The sequence below is a fragment of a genome, unplaced genomic scaffold, assembly GCF_019419815.1.
Source record: "Pyrus x bretschneideri cultivar Hongxiangsu unplaced genomic scaffold, Pyrus_bretschneideri_v1 Contig24, whole genome shotgun sequence".
Lineage (NCBI taxonomy): Eukaryota > Viridiplantae > Streptophyta > Magnoliopsida > Rosales > Rosaceae > Pyrus > Pyrus x bretschneideri.
Window position 1 is genome coordinate 2949821 of NW_025999546.1, and position 17024 is coordinate 2966844.

At 38.8% G+C, this 17024-nt stretch overlaps 2 protein-coding genes across 2 annotated transcripts; both read left to right on the top strand.

Annotated features, from left to right (window-relative positions):
- The first annotated feature begins 551 nt into the window (after positions 1 to 551).
- LOC125478277 (MATH domain and coiled-coil domain-containing protein At3g44800-like) lies at positions 552 to 4042 on the top strand. Its single transcript, XM_048586345.1, has 4 exons — positions 552 to 701; positions 800 to 955; positions 1780 to 1949; positions 2932 to 4042. The coding sequence occupies exons 2-4, from the start codon at positions 834 to 836 to the stop codon at positions 3918 to 3920; spliced, it is 1281 nt and encodes a 426-aa protein (XP_048442302.1). The 5' UTR covers positions 552 to 701; positions 800 to 833; the 3' UTR covers positions 3921 to 4042.
- Positions 4043 to 6555: 2513 nt separating this feature from the next.
- On the top strand, positions 6556 to 8601 carry LOC125478276. The gene is made up of 3 exons (XM_048586344.1): positions 6556 to 6799; positions 7110 to 7279; positions 7510 to 8601. Exons 1-3 carry the CDS (start codon positions 6678 to 6680, stop codon positions 8493 to 8495), a joined length of 1278 nt encoding a protein of 425 aa, XP_048442301.1. The 5' UTR covers positions 6556 to 6677; the 3' UTR covers positions 8496 to 8601.
- Positions 8602 to 17024: the final 8423 nt, after the last annotated feature.

Genomic DNA, 17024 nt, shown 5'->3' on the forward strand with positions numbered 1-17024 from the left:
AGTGTGACGTGCTCATTTGTAGGGTACATCAACTATCTAGAGTACCTGTACTTGGAAAAATTTCTCAAATTTTCATTGTGATCGGAACACGGAGGGTACGTCACGTATTTTTATATAAGAGGTGAGATATTTTATTTTTTAAGTTATTAAATTTTTAACATATATATCCCTCATTTTTATAACGACACGTGATGTGTACTGGTCACATTGAAGAAAAAAAAAATCAAATTTAAGAGGAATTATTTTCAACGTGTCAAAAAGATGGCAAACATGTGTAATATAGGCCAGGTGTCAGGTGCTCGTTTTATAGGGTACATCAAGTGTCTGGAGTTCCCGGTGTCTAGTAACACTACAAAATATCTACGGTTCAATTAAATGCCGTAAAGGCTTGTGTAGTGGCCCTACAATTAATCTATGGCGTAAATTTGACATTTCCCCGTTACCCTCCAAATTTCACGTCGGCATTAAATTTCACTAAACACTGTAGACTGTAGACATGGTGCGGCTTATGGTTTGCCACGTCATCTTGTAATGGCCAGAGAAAACAGGAGCCACGAATTGTATCTGAAGAAATCTACAAAGCGTAAGAATCTACAATAACAGAAGTCATTGCCTCATCCTCTTACCTCTCTCTCTCTCTCTCTCTCTCTCTCTCTCTCTCACTGTGCAAGTGCCAAGTTTGATTCCTTGATTTGAAGAAGGTATGTTTTCTTTGTATTTTTTTTATTTCTGGGTTTTTTCGGTGTTAAAAGTTAGTTTATAAGTATCTAATTTGGTGTTTTTCTTGTTTATTTTAAAGTTTGTTGGTTGCTTTTGAGTTGCGGAAGAAACAAATGGAGAAAAAACAAGTTGGGGAGCTTGTATCGGTGACGTTCACATGGAGGATTGAGAAATTCTCTAAGTTGAGATCCCAGAAGCATTACTCTGATGGTTTTAATGTCGGTGACTTTCGATGGTATGTTTCACTTTCTCCTCCAAATTTTACTCAATGACGTTCTTCGTTTTCTTGTTTCGTTTTTTGGTTTGACTTTTGTTATATATTTACTTCGGTTGTTTGATTCTTGTATGTATGTATTTCGGTTGTTTGATTCTTGTATATGTATTTTGGTTGTTTGATTCTTGTATACATGTACTTTGGTTGTTTGATTCTTGTATATATGTACTTTGGTCGTTTGATTCTTGTATATATGTACTTTGGTCGTTTGATTCTTGTATATATGTACTTTGGTTGTTTGATTCTTGTATACAAAAGCTCTGCCTGTTAATCGAGTAGGTGATTTTGGATTGCTTCTGGGATTTTGGGCCGTTTTACTCTCTTTCAAACTGTAGATTTTTCAACCATTTTTGCTCGTGCTAGTGCCCCCCAGAAATTCTTGGATTTCTTGCAATATGAGATTTAATGCCATGACTCTTATTTGTATTTTACTTTTTATTGGTGCGATGCAGAGGCACATAATAGACCAATATGAACATCATGAGCTGTCCCGTAATAAAACCGGTTGTTGCTGATACTTTCTTCTCGGTTCCTTCTTCTCCTTCTTCCATAACGCGAGCTCGGAGAAGGAAGAGATAAGAGGGCATATATGTACTTTGGTTGTTTGATTCTTGTAACGACACTGAGGTTTTTTGTGATAAAATCCTACTTGTTATGCTGATACGTGGTAAGATGCAAATAGGGGGATAGGACAGTGTACGTTTGATTAGTAGTTGGCCGATGACCCGTCTTTCTGAGATCTTGATATAAACACTTTTCTTATATTTACATGTTTAAATCATCAGGCAGATTGTCGTATATCCGAAGGGCAGCAGCGGAACCCCTGGAACGCACGACCTGTCGATATATTTGAATGTTGCAGATGCTTCGGCATTGCCATCTGGGTGGAGTAGATATGCCCAATTTACCTTGACCGTTGTCAATCAAGTCAACTATGATAAGTCAATAACAGTTGGTGAGTTATATGCCCTCACTTCATCTTGTTTATTTCACAATTAGGTTAGTGCTTTTCTATGTTGGTTTTGCTTTCATTCAAACTCTCACTTGCTCGAATAATATTATATTAGTTTAGAATGCTACTCAATCCTTGATTGCCTTGTCTGCACTTGTTATCCTTTTTGCAAGACTCCTTCGTACCAAACGATTGTCTATCGGCTTTAGGTCATGGCGTTGAACAGGGGACTCGCTGAAAAAAAGAAAGGAAATATGAAAGTTTGTTTCTCTTGTTTATTCTGGACATACAGCGTCCCACTGAGTTTCAGATATGGTGGAAATTAGTCTCTGGTAAATTGGGCGATTCCAAAAGGGATTTATGAGTTGTTAAGTATACAGTTCTCTAGGTAATGGGAGACGGCATGAAAGCCAAAACTCTTTGAGGTTGAAGGGTGATGGTCGTTTTTTGGGGGTTAGAAACGGTGAAACTAGAAGGATTTTTTAGGATTGTTCGGGGGCACGTGTCCTTGTGGGTAGAGTTAGTTTTACGTCTACTCTTTGGGCTTCGGTCAATGTAGAGTTCAGGGAGTTATCCATACCAATTACCAGCATGGTTACTGGACTGGAAAGTTGCAGCAAGTTGATTGATTGTGGTTTGAAGCTTGAATGTCTGGTCTTTCAATTTAACTTATAGTTTTGCTGCTGTAATTTGAAAGTGGACTGCTAAATTTGATGGTTTTCATAATAAGATTTTGGTTTCTTCTCGAAAAAGTGAAGACGAAGAAGATTGGTAACTTTTACTTTCCCATAGAAGGGAGATTTATTTAGTTGTTCAGAAAGCATGTCTACTTGTGTTGCCCAGACATACTAAACCATCCGAGAAGAGAATTACTGTTTACATGATTGTAATGTTGAGTTTCCATTGTTATTGTTCTTTAATTACCTATGAGCTATGCTTTTCTTATTATTATTGTTTTGAAAACCATCTTATTTTGATTTTACAGAAACTAAACATGTGTTCAGCGCAAGGAAAAGTGATTGGGGCTTCACATCATTCATGCCTCTAAGTGAGCTTTGTGATTTCTCCCAAGGGTTTCTTGTGAATGATACATGTGTTCTTGAAGCTGAGGTTGCTGTCAGTCAGGTTGACTATATGGCCGAAGTCAACGAAACTTGGTTTTGTCCGCCTATAAAGCCCTCAGACCATGAAGATGAAAGGCAAGGGCATACAGATGTGGATGCCGTACAACTTACAGCGCCTACTTCTGAACAGATACTTGCTTTTCAGGATGCATCAAGTTCTGAACAAAAGCAAACAAATGATTTTGAGCAAGTTCTAATCTCTTCAGTAGCAGTTACTACACCTAGTTCTGCTCAAGTGCTGGCCTTGTGGGATGGACCAAGTGATGGACAAGTTTGGACTGGGGGTAACAATAGCCTTGTTGGATCTCCGATATGCAAGAAACATGAGCAAAAACCCTCTGCCCCAGTTGGCGAGCTCATGGATTTCAGGGGTTTAGGGCAAATAGACAAAGCTTTTGTTCCATTTCTAGAGGAAGTCTGTTTGTTGCATCCTTCATTGATCAAGTGCCAAAGGAAGAGAAGTCCTATGTTTACTGCGTGGGCATTCACAGCTTTGGGTAGACTCCTGTATTTTCTAAAGACTACCAAGGGTACCGATATGAATGAGGATGCTTGTGAGCACCTTCGACTTTCATGGGAGGAGCTTGAGTCCTTCAGATTTGACTTGGCTTGGTTGGAGCCTCACATTCAGTCCGCTTTGGGTATGAAGAAGTTTGTGGAAAGGGAACTAGAGGTAAAAGGGCTGAGAAATAATGTGGATTCTTTGGAGATTGAAGTCAAGAGGTTGAAGGCTAGGCTAAATGTGGCAGAGTTAGATTTTGAGGATGCGAAAAGAGACATGGGAGAGGCCGAAGAAATCTTTGTTGAAATAAATATGGATAGCGAGCTTGGTTATGGTGGGAGGCAATAGCCGTACTCCTTCTCCCTTCAATAATGTATATGTCTTTGCCAATACTAGGTTTAATTTGGTCCTCGTTCGTTGCTTATACATATATATCGAGACTCGAAAATATGATTATTATTTTAGTCTTATATTGACATGGTTAGTAAATAAAAAAAAAAAAACCGCACGATTCATATAAAAATAATTTAAAAGTTCAGATAAAGAAAAACAAAACTCATCATCTATCTATTTGTAAGCTTGGAGGTGTTTTTTGTTATCTTTTCTCAATACAAAATAAATTGGTTTTTACGTGTTTTTAAATTATTGAGTTTGAACTTTGAAAAGGTTTCCTGAGTATAATTTTATTGAAATTTTATGTGCGAAAACGAATAATTTTTATTATCCTGAAGTTAGGGCGTGTTTTTGGCATCACCTGGAGCCTTAAAACTCTTAGGACTGGCCTTGAGTGTAAATAATATCGTATGTATTTAATAAAAACTTGGCTATGTTGTATGTTTTTTTTTTTTTTTTTTTTTTGAGCAAACGATACAATATTATTGTATGTTGGATGTTGAAATTCCACATTGGTCGTGTCTTTGAGAAAAGAAGTGTTTAAATCTCCTAACCCTATTCCAACTAATATCAAGGTTTTTTGTGATAAAATTTCGTACTTAACGGATTATGCAGGTGGTAGTTATCAAGTTGTGGACAATATCGATAGAAGTGAGTCTTTGACCCGTCTCTTTGATAATTCTGTACTTGGTAACAAGGCTGAGGAGTTGGCCCGTATGTACTGCCACGTGATGATGTTGGGCCCCTTGGCCCTGGGTGTTGGGTAAGTCCCCTTGGCTCCATGTGATTATCGATGCGAGGATCTCCCACGTGTGACCTACTAATTGAATCCCACGTGAGGGGGCGTGTTGAAATCCTACATCGGTCATGTCTTTGAGAAAAGAAATGTTTAAATATCTTAACTTCACTCCAACTAATACTGAGGCATTTTGTGATAAAATCCTACTCCTGACAAATTATGCAGGTAGTAAATATCAAGTTGAGGACAATATCAGTGTTGTTGGAAGTGAACCTTTAACCCGTTTCTCTCATAATTCTACTTTGGATATTTAATTTGAGACAGGCTCTAAAATTCCAATGTAACTTTAATGCTACAGATGTTTTAGTTGTTAAATTTGATTTTTGTAATTATTTAGATCTTGCCATTCATTATTGTATCAATTAGTATTGAATAAATTTTCATATTCAGTCAGAAATGAAAGAAAGAAAAGAAATGGCTCTCAATCAGGGCAAATAGGAAGAAAACACTAAAATGATGTCATAGATTTCAGCAGAAAACTGACGGCAATAAACTGATGAACTCCTAGTGTAACAGGCTAGTTAGATTAGATGGTGATTGATCACCCCAAACATTAATCCCTATATTTCAAGGAGTTGGATATCTGAAGAAAGTTTACTTAAAATAGTTAATCCCTATATTTGAAGGGTCTGAAAATCATGAGCTTGCCTCACTAACCTAAACATAATAAATAAATAAAGCCCATTGACTGGTTCGAAAACAAAATTTCACTCTTCATATACAAGAGAGTTAATGTGTTGGTAGCTTAAAATGGCACTAACCATTCATATAGGACCACTCAACAATATTTTTCATAATCTAAACCGATTATTTTTTAAGTATGGTTGAATGATCATCTTAAAAAACAATTCACTAAATCAAAAATCATTTAGTTATCAACATGTTATTTGATAAATAGACGAACAAGATGTTGTCGGTAAACAATAAAATCTTAAACAATAAAATCTTCACAATAATTCTAAACCATTTCCGATTTGAGTACATTTTGACAAAGATAATCTATGAATAATGACATGAAAAATGAATAGTTAAGGTTATGAGATTAATTTGTGCAGCACACTCAAACTAGTGGTTAGCATCATATTAAATTACTAATTAATAAACACCCAAGCAATAGTAGATAAACCAATTGCATGTCGACTAACAAAACCAGGATCAGCCTTGTCTCCATCAAAGTTTAGTTTGACCATCTGTATCGCCGAAGTTATCCATTTGATGATAGGGATATGCTTTTGTATAGGTCTCACATTGGTCATCCTGTTAGCATTGAAATAGTCCTTACCCACCAAAGCACAGCAATCATCATTAGGATCTTAGCTGGGTGGTAGGGTTTGTAATTCCGGAACAGCATGCCATAACTTTTTGCTCCATTTAAAAATTGGGTTTAACCAATAGCGCCATGCCTTCATGTATACCTCCGGCACTAGGAAGACATAATGCGGTCAGGAATCTTCTCTGAATCATTTCCTCCTAATCCTAGGGGTTTATCAATTCGGATCATTGAAATTTAATCCAACGGTTAAAATTATTATAACTTTTAAAGTAAGCTCTTGTTTATAACAGTTGAATCAAATTTAATGGCCTGAATTGGTGGATTCCTAAGATTAGGAGAAAGAGATGCCTTTCCCATTAGCATTACTCTAAACAAAAAATAGAACGTAAAGTCCATCTCAATATGACGTTTAAATTTTATTTAATTTGTTTACTAAAAGCTGAGGAGAGCTGAGGAGAGCATCCTACCCATTTGAATATAATACTGTGAATATCTTGACAGCCATGCCACAACTAGTTCATATTATATACACACACACACACACACACAGTATAAAGACACACTATAAAGAACAAGTTTCAGCTGTGTGATAATTTGGTGTTTTCTTGTTTAGTTTGTTGCTTTTGAGTTGCATAATAAAATGGAGAAAAAGCAAGTTGGGGAGCTTGTATCTGTAACCTTCACATGGAGGATTGAAAAATTCTCAAGGTTGAGACCCCAGAAGCATTACTCTGAGGGTTTCGCCGTCGGTGATTTTAAATGGTACGTATGTTTTAGTTTCTCCTCCGATTGAATCAATGACATTCTTCAGTTTCTTATTTCCCTATTTTTCGGTTTGAACAAAAATAAATAAATAAATAAATTACAACGAAGATCAACCACATGTCAAAGTTTAATCTAGAAATTACTGAACAAGAGGAATTACTAAACCAGATATGACAACCAAAAGTAGCAAAGCCATCATGTTCGCTTTCAGATAGATGCATGTGATAATAATATGAAAAATTTACTCGAGAAGATGCTAAATCATTTAGCCTAAATGTCTTTTTTTTTTTTTTTTTGTTTATCTCAGGCAGATGGTTGTATATCCGAAGGGAAGCAGTGGAAATCCCGGAAGGCAAGACCTGTCGATATATTTGAATGTCGCAGATGCTAGAATATTGTCATCTGGGTGGAGCAGATATGCCCAATTCACCTTGACCGTCGTCAATCAACTTGACAGTGACAAGTCCATAACATTTGGTAATTTATATACACTCCACACTCTTCATCTTGTTTATTTCACGTTTGTGCACTTGTTGGTGTTTCTGTCACTCAATATTTGATTGCATTCTATGCAGTTTTTATATTTCATTTTTCACAAGACTCCGTACCAAACAATTGTCTGTCGGCTCTAGGTTATGGCGTCGGTTGCAGTAGCAATTTTTCTATGACAGTAATGTTTTGTAATCCGCCGTTGTTTGATTGTACAGAAACTAAACATGTGTTCAGCGCAAGTAAAAGTGATTGGGGCTTCACATCATTCATGCCTCTAAGTGAGCTTTTTGATTGCACCGAAGGGTTTCTTGTGAACGATGCATGTGTTCTGGAAGCCGAGGTTGCTGTAAGTCAGGTTGACTACACGAGTGCTTCTGAAGTCCACGAAACTTGGTTTTTTACACCTAGAAAACCCTCAGAGAACGATAATGAAAGGCAAGGACATTCAAATGTGGATGCTGTGCAAATTCCACAGGTGCCTGCTTTTCAGGATTCACCAAGTTCTGAACAAAAGCAAACAAATGCTAATTCGTTGCAAGCTCCAAACTCTTCAAAAGCACTTACGAAATCCAGTTCTTGTCAAGTGCTTGCTTTCCAGGAAGAACCAAGCTCTGAACAATATTGCCCTGAGCCTAACGATAGCCCTGTTGAATCTCCTATAGTCAAGGAACATGAGCTAGCACGCTCTACCCCACTTGGTGAGCTCATGGATTTCCGGGGTTTACAGAAAATAGACAAAGATTATGTTCCATATCTAGAGGAAGTCTGTTTGTTGCATCCTTCATTGATCGAGTGCCAGAGGAAGAGAAGTCGTGTGTTTACTGAATGGGCATTCACAGCTTTGGGTAGACTCCTGCACTTTTTGAAGACTACAAGGGGTAAGGATATGATCGAGGATCCCTGTGAGGAGCACCTTCAACTTTTATGGGAGGAGCTCGGAACCTTCAAATTTGACTTGGCTTGGTTGGAGCCTCATGTTCAGTCTGCTTTGGGTATGAAGAAGTTTGTGGAAAGGGAACGACATGTAACGGAGCTGAGAAATAATGTGGATGCTTTGGATATTGAGATCAAGAGATTGAAGGCTTGGCTAACTGTTGCGGAGGTAGAATTTGTGGTTGCGAAAACAGACATGGGAGAGGCAGAAGAAAGCTTTGTTGCAATAAATATGGATAGTGAGCTCGGTTACGGCGGGAGGCACTAGCCGTCCTTGCAGAATTATCTCTTTTATATGAAAAAACACATGCAATCTATGTATTACAGGTCAAACTCCCTTGCATGTTAAGGATGAATGTGATCATGTTTCTTAACAATGGAGTGGGAAAGCCACACCATTTCAGTTTTTGTTCTGAATCAAACTCCTCTAGCTGAAGATCAGTAGCGATGATTCTGGGTTTTATTGTAGTAATTGTCGTTTCTTGTTTGTAGTACTTGCTAGGTTTATTGTAGCAGCTATTGTAGCTTAAACTATAATTAGGTCTGGTATTTTGTATAAAGCCTTAGTTAATTTGGCATTATGTCTTGTATTCTAGTTAGTTGCATCAGCTGTCTTGCATATGAGCTATAATTGTGCTATGATGTGCTATGATGTATAAAGCCTGATAGATAATCGTTTGTCATGTGGAATTGATAGTGTATGTGTCTATAATTGTGCTATGATGAGTTATTGTACATGTTTGATGTGTGATAATGAAAATGCACCATGTAGCAGTGTAGTTGCTCCCGAATCCCGCTTTTTCGTTTTGTACCAAGATTCTGCTGCATGGCAGAGCACATGGTTGCTGCGTTTGCTGCTATGGAGTAATCGTAGCTGTTTTTCGGAAAGTTTTGAGCCAATCAAGATTTGTTCAGTTTCTGTTCATATTTGTACTGGCCTTGGCAACCTCCAAAAGGGTTCTAGATGCGATCATCTTGACAACCTTTCCGACTTCATAGTCCAGCCAAATAACATAACGATTATTCCTCCATTTTCACTTACACTGGAAGCTGGGGAGTATTCGACGATGTTCCTAAAACCTTGAACGTAACAAAAACTGCTTTGACTGAATTGCCTGCGCTTAACGAACAAAGTGTGTCACACCTCCTAACCGTGGAGTAAACCCACCTCACACCCACCCTTGCTCCGCTGAACTTTTGTTCCCTGTTATTGGTTCTCTGCTATTGCTTCCCTGTTAAACACGAAGAACGTTCTATATACACAAAAGCTTGGAGTTGGAGGCATGTGTATGTGTGTTTCCCCAAGGGACTAGTCCATTATCAGTTTAACCCGGTAGCTGATTTACCAGCCTACGCTATTTTAGCATTCGGAAATGCAAATATACACAACAGTTTCTGTGCTGGTATCTGTGTTTACCACCGGAATAAATGAGACCGTTAAGAAGCTCAAGGCTGGCCTTGCCGCTCGAAAATGAGAGATTACACATTCTTTTTCGGGCTGTGGATTACTTGAAACAACAATCAAGGCTACGAAACCTTGTCATTACCAAATTTAATTATAACATATTAATAAATAGGTAGTATTCATTGTCCAAATAGAGAAGGAAATACAATCACAGTAAAAAATACATTTGTCAAATAGCAGCCGGATGGCACAGTGGATAAAAAGAATGACTGAGACAGAGACAAGGAGATGGCGAAAGGTTTAGGGGATTCGTAAATTAGATCAAAATGGCTGAAACATTGCCTTTGTCCATTTGTGTTATGCAACACTGACGAGCCTTAGCCTTCACCTCGTACCAGCTCTTTTTCTCTATGCATATTGAGGACGGGTTTGTGATGATATAAAGATGTCAATCGTACTTTTTAGGGGTGGGCACGGGCTGGGCCGGGCCCAAATTTGAAGGGACCAGACCGGACCTGCTTAAAAAGGAAATGGGACGGGTCAGGCCGAGTATTGCAAATCTGATCACTGGAACCGATCCTAACCCGGCCTGTTTCAAATGGGCTAGTTCGGGATGGGTCCACGGGTCTTCTTACTTTTTTTTTTTTCTTTTTTCTTTTCCTTGGTTTTGATTGCCTCCGCTCATCCTCCAGATCTTCTCCGACATCAAGACCCTCATGGGTTTTGTTATCTTCTTCTTTAGCTCTCCTGACGAGCTCGTTGGGATGGCGCCGGGGTCTTACTCCTCGGAGTTCTCTTCCAATGGCTACTGCTGTGAAGGAAGAGCAAAAAGACAAGCTCGCCAAGTCCATCAAGTACCAAGTTCGACAGAAGTAGGGTGAACTTTCAATTTCCATCTTTTTTTCTTCAAATCAATCACTCACAACACCAATTCAACAAAAAATTACATTATCTATATCTATAGCTAATATCTATATCTGTATAAATGTGATTGTAATTAAAGATCAAATGGAGTTAGATTCAACTCAAAACGCAAAACCCAGAAACAGATTTGAGAGTGGACGGAGTACAAGGGCTTCGGCGATGTGGTGGCGGGGCTGACGAGGCACATCTACACCATGTACTGGAATGTCCTCAAGAAATACCCAAACCAAGTGGAGATCCTGCAGCTGGAGGACTCAAGTAGTACCCGCCAACCGAGACCATCTTCATCCCAGACAAGGAGTGCCAGAAGCCAAACCTGCGATGTAAAATTTCACAAATTTTGTAATCAAAATTAAGAAATTGACAAAATTGGAAGAAATGAGGGAAATGAGTTACCTCGGTATCGAGATTGGAGGAGGAGACAGAGGAGTTGGTGGGGGAGGAGGGTGGTGGCAGCATATCATTTCTCGGTGGGGTGTGGGTGTGGGTGGGGTGTGTCTGTGCTCCGGGAAGGAGAGTTGCAGAGATGGGGGGAGAAACAAAGAAAAGGAATGAGGGAGAAGGTTCGAGAGATTGGATGAGGGGGAATCATAGGGAAGTGGGGTGTGTGTGTGGAGAGTTCTCGAGAGTGAGAACTGTCGCAAGGAGGAACAATAGGAAGAGGGCTTGGGAGACAGTACCCAACACGGGGGTATTCTTGCAAACGGGCCGGTCTGGGTACCCGTTTTTCTATACTTTTGGAACCGGCCCAAACCTAAAATTTCAAAGGCCCGCCCCACCCCGTTTCTCTTTTTTTTAAATTAGGACCCGCCGCGTACTCGCCCCGAACCTCTAATACTCGCCCCTATCCACGGGCCCAGGACCCGTTTGCCCACCCCCTGTACTTTTGTCTTCCTTTTCTTTCACATTTTTCCCATCCTCACATGAAAGATCTCTTTTATCTTTTAGATCACTCCAAGCAGTTAACACTTTCACATTCCAACGTTACTCAACATTCACACTAAACACAATATGAACTCAATGTCGACCATCAAACCATATTATGGACCCAAAATTGTAGCTGCCAGTAGCCTTCTTGCCGTAAAATGACACTTGGAAAGACACCGTCTTCACACCCACAGAAAAAACCAACTTCTCCGGAAGTACTGTCACATCCCGACCCAGGCTCCACCACATTCAGGGCCCCACCTCCGTTGTAATACGATATTGTCCGCTTTGGGCTCCGACCACACCCTCACAGTTTTGTTTCCGGGAACTCACACGAGAACTTCCCAGTGGGTCACCTATCCTGGGATTGCTCTCGCCCGAACTCGCTTAACTTCGAAGTTCCAATGGAACCCGAAGCCAATGAGCTCCTAAAAGGCCTCGTGCTATATGGAGGTGAGTATGTACATGTAAGGCATAGAAGATCCACTCCCCTGGGCTATGTGGGATATAACAAGTACCTTGACCATTAATCCTACCGGAGCCTGCACCTTTGCAATGTACGTAGAATTCCGAGCTCCAACAATAGTCACGGTTCTTCTAACGGCCTTTACAGGTTGGCGCCGGCTGAGCTTACTAATGGAGATGGAGGGGTAGTTGATGTTAGAGATGAGTTGTTCAGTGGAGATTTTAGGGCAGTTGAACTTTGTGTTTGACATAAATCTTATATTCTTCTCTGGGTAGCCGTAATAGCAAGGGAATTCAAGATAGTTTTCTGTTGTGGTTTCGAAGACTGGTCCTGGGTTAAGGGCATTAAGTGGGTTTATTTCTCCGAGCCCCACCTCGTGTGGATTTGCAAAGTGGTTAGAGCTGTTTGTCAAAGGCTTTTTCATGTTGTTGTAAATGGTTGCTAAAACAAGAAAAAATGTCGATATAAGTATCTCCTATGTGCAGGCACCTTCAAGTGAAAATAAACTCAAACAAGTATAATCTAGATAAGGAAATCATGTAATTCTCATGCTATAAGTATCTTCCTAAATATTTTGCATTGAAATCAAATGAAAGGATTGATGCACACAATATCATTAACATAGAATGGCTGCACAAGATGTCGAAAAGTCTAAAGAATACCTGTAGTCATAGGGGCTGATTTGATCATGGAAGTAGTCCATCGACGATGCGCTGACTTGATGAATGTAGCAGCCCCCGTTATGTGTGGACAAGCCTTTGATGGCTTCTTCCCATTTCGGACTGTCCCTTTTTCATTCTTGGGAGCTATGGCCGCTAAAATGGCCACTCCGGGAGCCATTATATCAGGCTGAATACATAAGAAACGCGAAAAGTACTACAGTTAGTTTTGCAAACAACTGATACATTATCGAACTAAACCTGGTAAATGTACGGGTAGTACATTTTTTGTGGGTGCTATCTGATTTGTGACAATGATATCGACACGGCATGTAAAGCCTTTATTATCCGATTTCATCGGAGCTGTACACTTGCTTCAGAGTGAGAAGATTTAGTGCCAATCCAACTAAATATGGTTTCCGACTTTATAAATGTTTGGAGAAATGTAAAATTGGGAATGTACTCAAATTAAATACGTACGGATATATCTAATGTTAAGGTGCAGGTGAATTTCAAAAAAACAAATAAAAAAAACAAAGAAGTGTCAGCTAAAGAAAGAGAATGTTTTCTGTAAGCTGTGCAGGACCCCTCGATGAAAAAAATGCATTAGCCGGTGCAGGACTACCACTGTTGGGAGAATCGTTGCTGTTGGGTTTCTGTTATGTTAAGGAATAGAAAATTCATTATGCCCAACATAAAAAGAGTGATCGTAACTGATGCGTATTAAAATTGTCGTAATAGAAGCTCAGATTCAATGTCCATATCCTTTAGCTAGGAATCACATTATCACATAGGTCTGACCAGAATATATCAGATATTCAGCAGCATAATCTTCGTCAATTACGACTAAGGTACGGTTTGAACTCGTTGAATTCCTTGTGTCGAAACTATGGATTATAATTCATTTCTTGCATTTTGGTAAAGGTTTGACGTTGAAACACCTCGGGGAATATTTCCTAGCTTTTTGGAAAAGTAGAACCATGGCTGTCAAGCCATTTTTCTGGCCAATGCCGACCATAACTTGGCCCCACTTTGATATAAATCAATTCTCTACATTCCTAACTCCGCTTTTGGCTTTTAAATCAATGATTTTGTTTGAGAAATGAGCTCGAAATGAGCTTGGAAAAACGGGCATACAACCTACAGGCATTAGCGAGGAATACAAGTACATTGGTGCTCGCGGTGTATGGACACGTGTGGGTGGTGCCCAATCCTCGACGTGTGGCTACTAGTGCAACCACCTTGTGGCGGCGCGTAGAGGAACCTGAGGTCCCTCTTTAGGTTTCTCAACGTGCCGAACCTAAATTTACCATCCGTTTTTTGAAATTGGATCATTTTAAAATAATTCCTTTATTAGTCATACTTTGTACGAATACGCGAATTTACATTAGTACGTTATATATTTACGTAAATAGTTTCGTTTCTAGGTGAAATGCATTGCAAAGATCTTCGATGCTCGCGAGGCGAGTCCGACCCGATGACATAACTGTGAGCGGGTCTTTGCTTTTAAATATTATATATTTATTTAGTTTCCATTTATATAATTAATAAAGAATTTGCTACGTTATGCATAGATTAGATTAATGTTTATAAGAATTAGCAAATTGACGGAATTTATGAAATTATTCTACATCTATACGATCCTAAGGTATGTGTACTATTATGAGATGCTTTAATTATATTTGTGGCCTGAATAGTATTTTATTGATTAGAACTATTGAATTACCGTTGCATGATCAAACTTTTATTATTGTTCATCGTGCATGCTACATTGGTGTTAGTACTCACCCAGGCCAAGGCCATCCTTCACATGTATGTTCACATAGCATCGGTACACTCACTTTGGATCCATTGCATGTGTCAATCATGTCCTAGATTGCTATAAGCAATTAGGACTTGTATGTGACGTGCATCACGCCAATTTTCACATGATTGTAGTACTAAAGTGTAAATCATTTTTACACCCAGTCTTGTTCATGTCAGAATACATCTGCATGAACTTGTGTGTCAGCATATGTCGATGAGCACCTGATATTATATGTTCGTTTACGTGATATATTATGATTACTGGATGTTATATGCAAAATATTGTGACTTATCATATTTCTGAAATATTGTTGGTTATGGTAAGTGTTTTTATACTATATGTAGTATATATATTTGGAAACTATACTTCTTTAACGACGAGGGGTTATACATTTTCAAAAAGGTTTTACAAAACCTTATTTTCAGACCCATTCATTCTTATTTTTCGCCCCTCCAAGTTTTAGCGGCCGAGCTCTTGTGTTGACGAGGATTTCTGGCAAAAGTTGATTTAGGAGACTACATCTGATAATATAATTCTCATTCTAATTCTACTGTACTTTACTTATACTCTGACTTTATGTGTGAAATGGGTTTAATCTTGCTCACATGTGCACTTTTGCATTTAGTCACTTTTAGGTTTAAACTTATTCACTTCTTCTTTTTTTTTTTTTTTTTTTTTTTTTTTTCCCACACAACTACATTTTATGGTTTCGTCACCTTTCTGGTGTCGGCCAACATAGCTCAATTCAGAATCCAGGTGGATGTTCCAGGTCGGGGTGTGTCAACTGCAGTATTTTATTTCCCCACCCACCATTTCATAAAAATGTTACTGTCATATTTATCTTTTTAAAAGAAGAATTTTGAACCCTTATTTAATTAATTACTAAAATTTTGAAAGAAAAAAAAAACATAATTAAAAATAATAAATAAATAATGGTGTGTGGGGTGTGATATCTGCGGCTTAGACAAGCTAAGAAAGATTTGGGCCACAATTAACAGAAAGGTTGGAGGAAGGAATGGGTGTGTGCTAGACGGAGGCAAGAAACAGTGAGATATGTGACTTTGATAGAAAAAGGAAGAAGAATAATGGTTTGGGAAGAAGAATAATGGTTTGGTGTTCAAGGTCTCTGCGGAGTAGCGATAGCTTTGAGTACTAGGGTTTGTCGAGAGGGGTAAGGGTAAGGAATATTGGGCCATATATATGGTATACGGTGAAAATATAGGGTGGAGATTTGGAAAGAGATCAAGGCAGCAAATTTGGGGTTAGTAGGAAAAGATATTATGAAAAGGATGACATGATTTAAGGACATGCGTGGTTTGAAGTAGATGATGAATTTCCAACTCTTGCATTCTCTTTTGTATTTCTGTTTTTATTTATTAGTTAAATATATATTAGATTTTTTAAAAACAAAATAATATTAGGATTATTTTCAGAATAATAGTGGATGAGGAAATGACATTTTACTTTTTTAACTTTACTGGTGGGTGGGATTATCATATGGATGGAAAAATAGGGCATTGAAGTAGGTCTAGTAGCACTCGTTTATTAATTACAATTCCTAATTTATCCCTAAGAGTGAAATAGAATTTCGAAAAAAACCACTGTCCCCACACCTAGAACTCATAGCAACCAATTATGCGTCATCACGAAGTTACGACAAGACAACGACCCACCTCCATCAATGGTGTTAATTACACCAGCGAGGAGAAAATGAAGAATAGGAAGGTAGAAGTAGATACCCAATACGCGCCACCATGAACTCAAGACAAGACATCCACCTCCGCCTCCACCTCCATCGATGACGATAATTACACCAGCGCCAGACAATGGTGAGAAAATGAAGAATATGAAGGCAGAGGTAGATAGAAAGAAAAAGGGAGAGGGGAAGGGAAAGATGGGTGGATGGAAGGAGGCAGTGGCGGCGGAGGTCGGATGTGAAACCCCGTCCCTGATTTATCGTATTTTGTATTATCGGACTTATGAAACTACCAAATTACCCTTGAGTTGACTTTCGTTAACCGTCTCGTCGAAACACGTATTTCTAATTTTACTAATTTATTCTTATCGTAAACACGTGGTCGTGAACAGATTTAAAATTGGAATTATCACGAAGATTTTACGTTATGAAACTTTGAACGTTTTTCGGATATTTTGTGTTTCATCTTTAGTGGCTTTAATTTGTGAGCCAATGGAACCCACTTGAGATTTTTGTTCTCTTGTTCTTTCCCCTTTACCGGTGAGTCCCCCTCCCTCTTTTCTTTCTATTAACCTCACTCTTTCTCTATCATTCTCTCTCTCAAACTCTCACCCTCTCTACACTTTTGGCCCTCTCTAGAACCATCATCTTCAAGGGTTTTTCACACAAAAAAAAACCAACACAACAATGACAAAAACACCCCTACCATCACCCTAGTGAACTCAAAATCAAATGAGAACCCTCCAAACCCTTCCAAACTCGCTGCACAATGCATTCACTATTCACCGAGTTTTCCGACAAGTTTTTACATTCTCCGGTGAAGGTAATCCTCGAACCTTATCCAAAAGTTGTAGATCGTGTATTGGTGTAGGTTTGGAAGTAGTTTTGAGAAGTTTTGGTGATGTTTGGACGT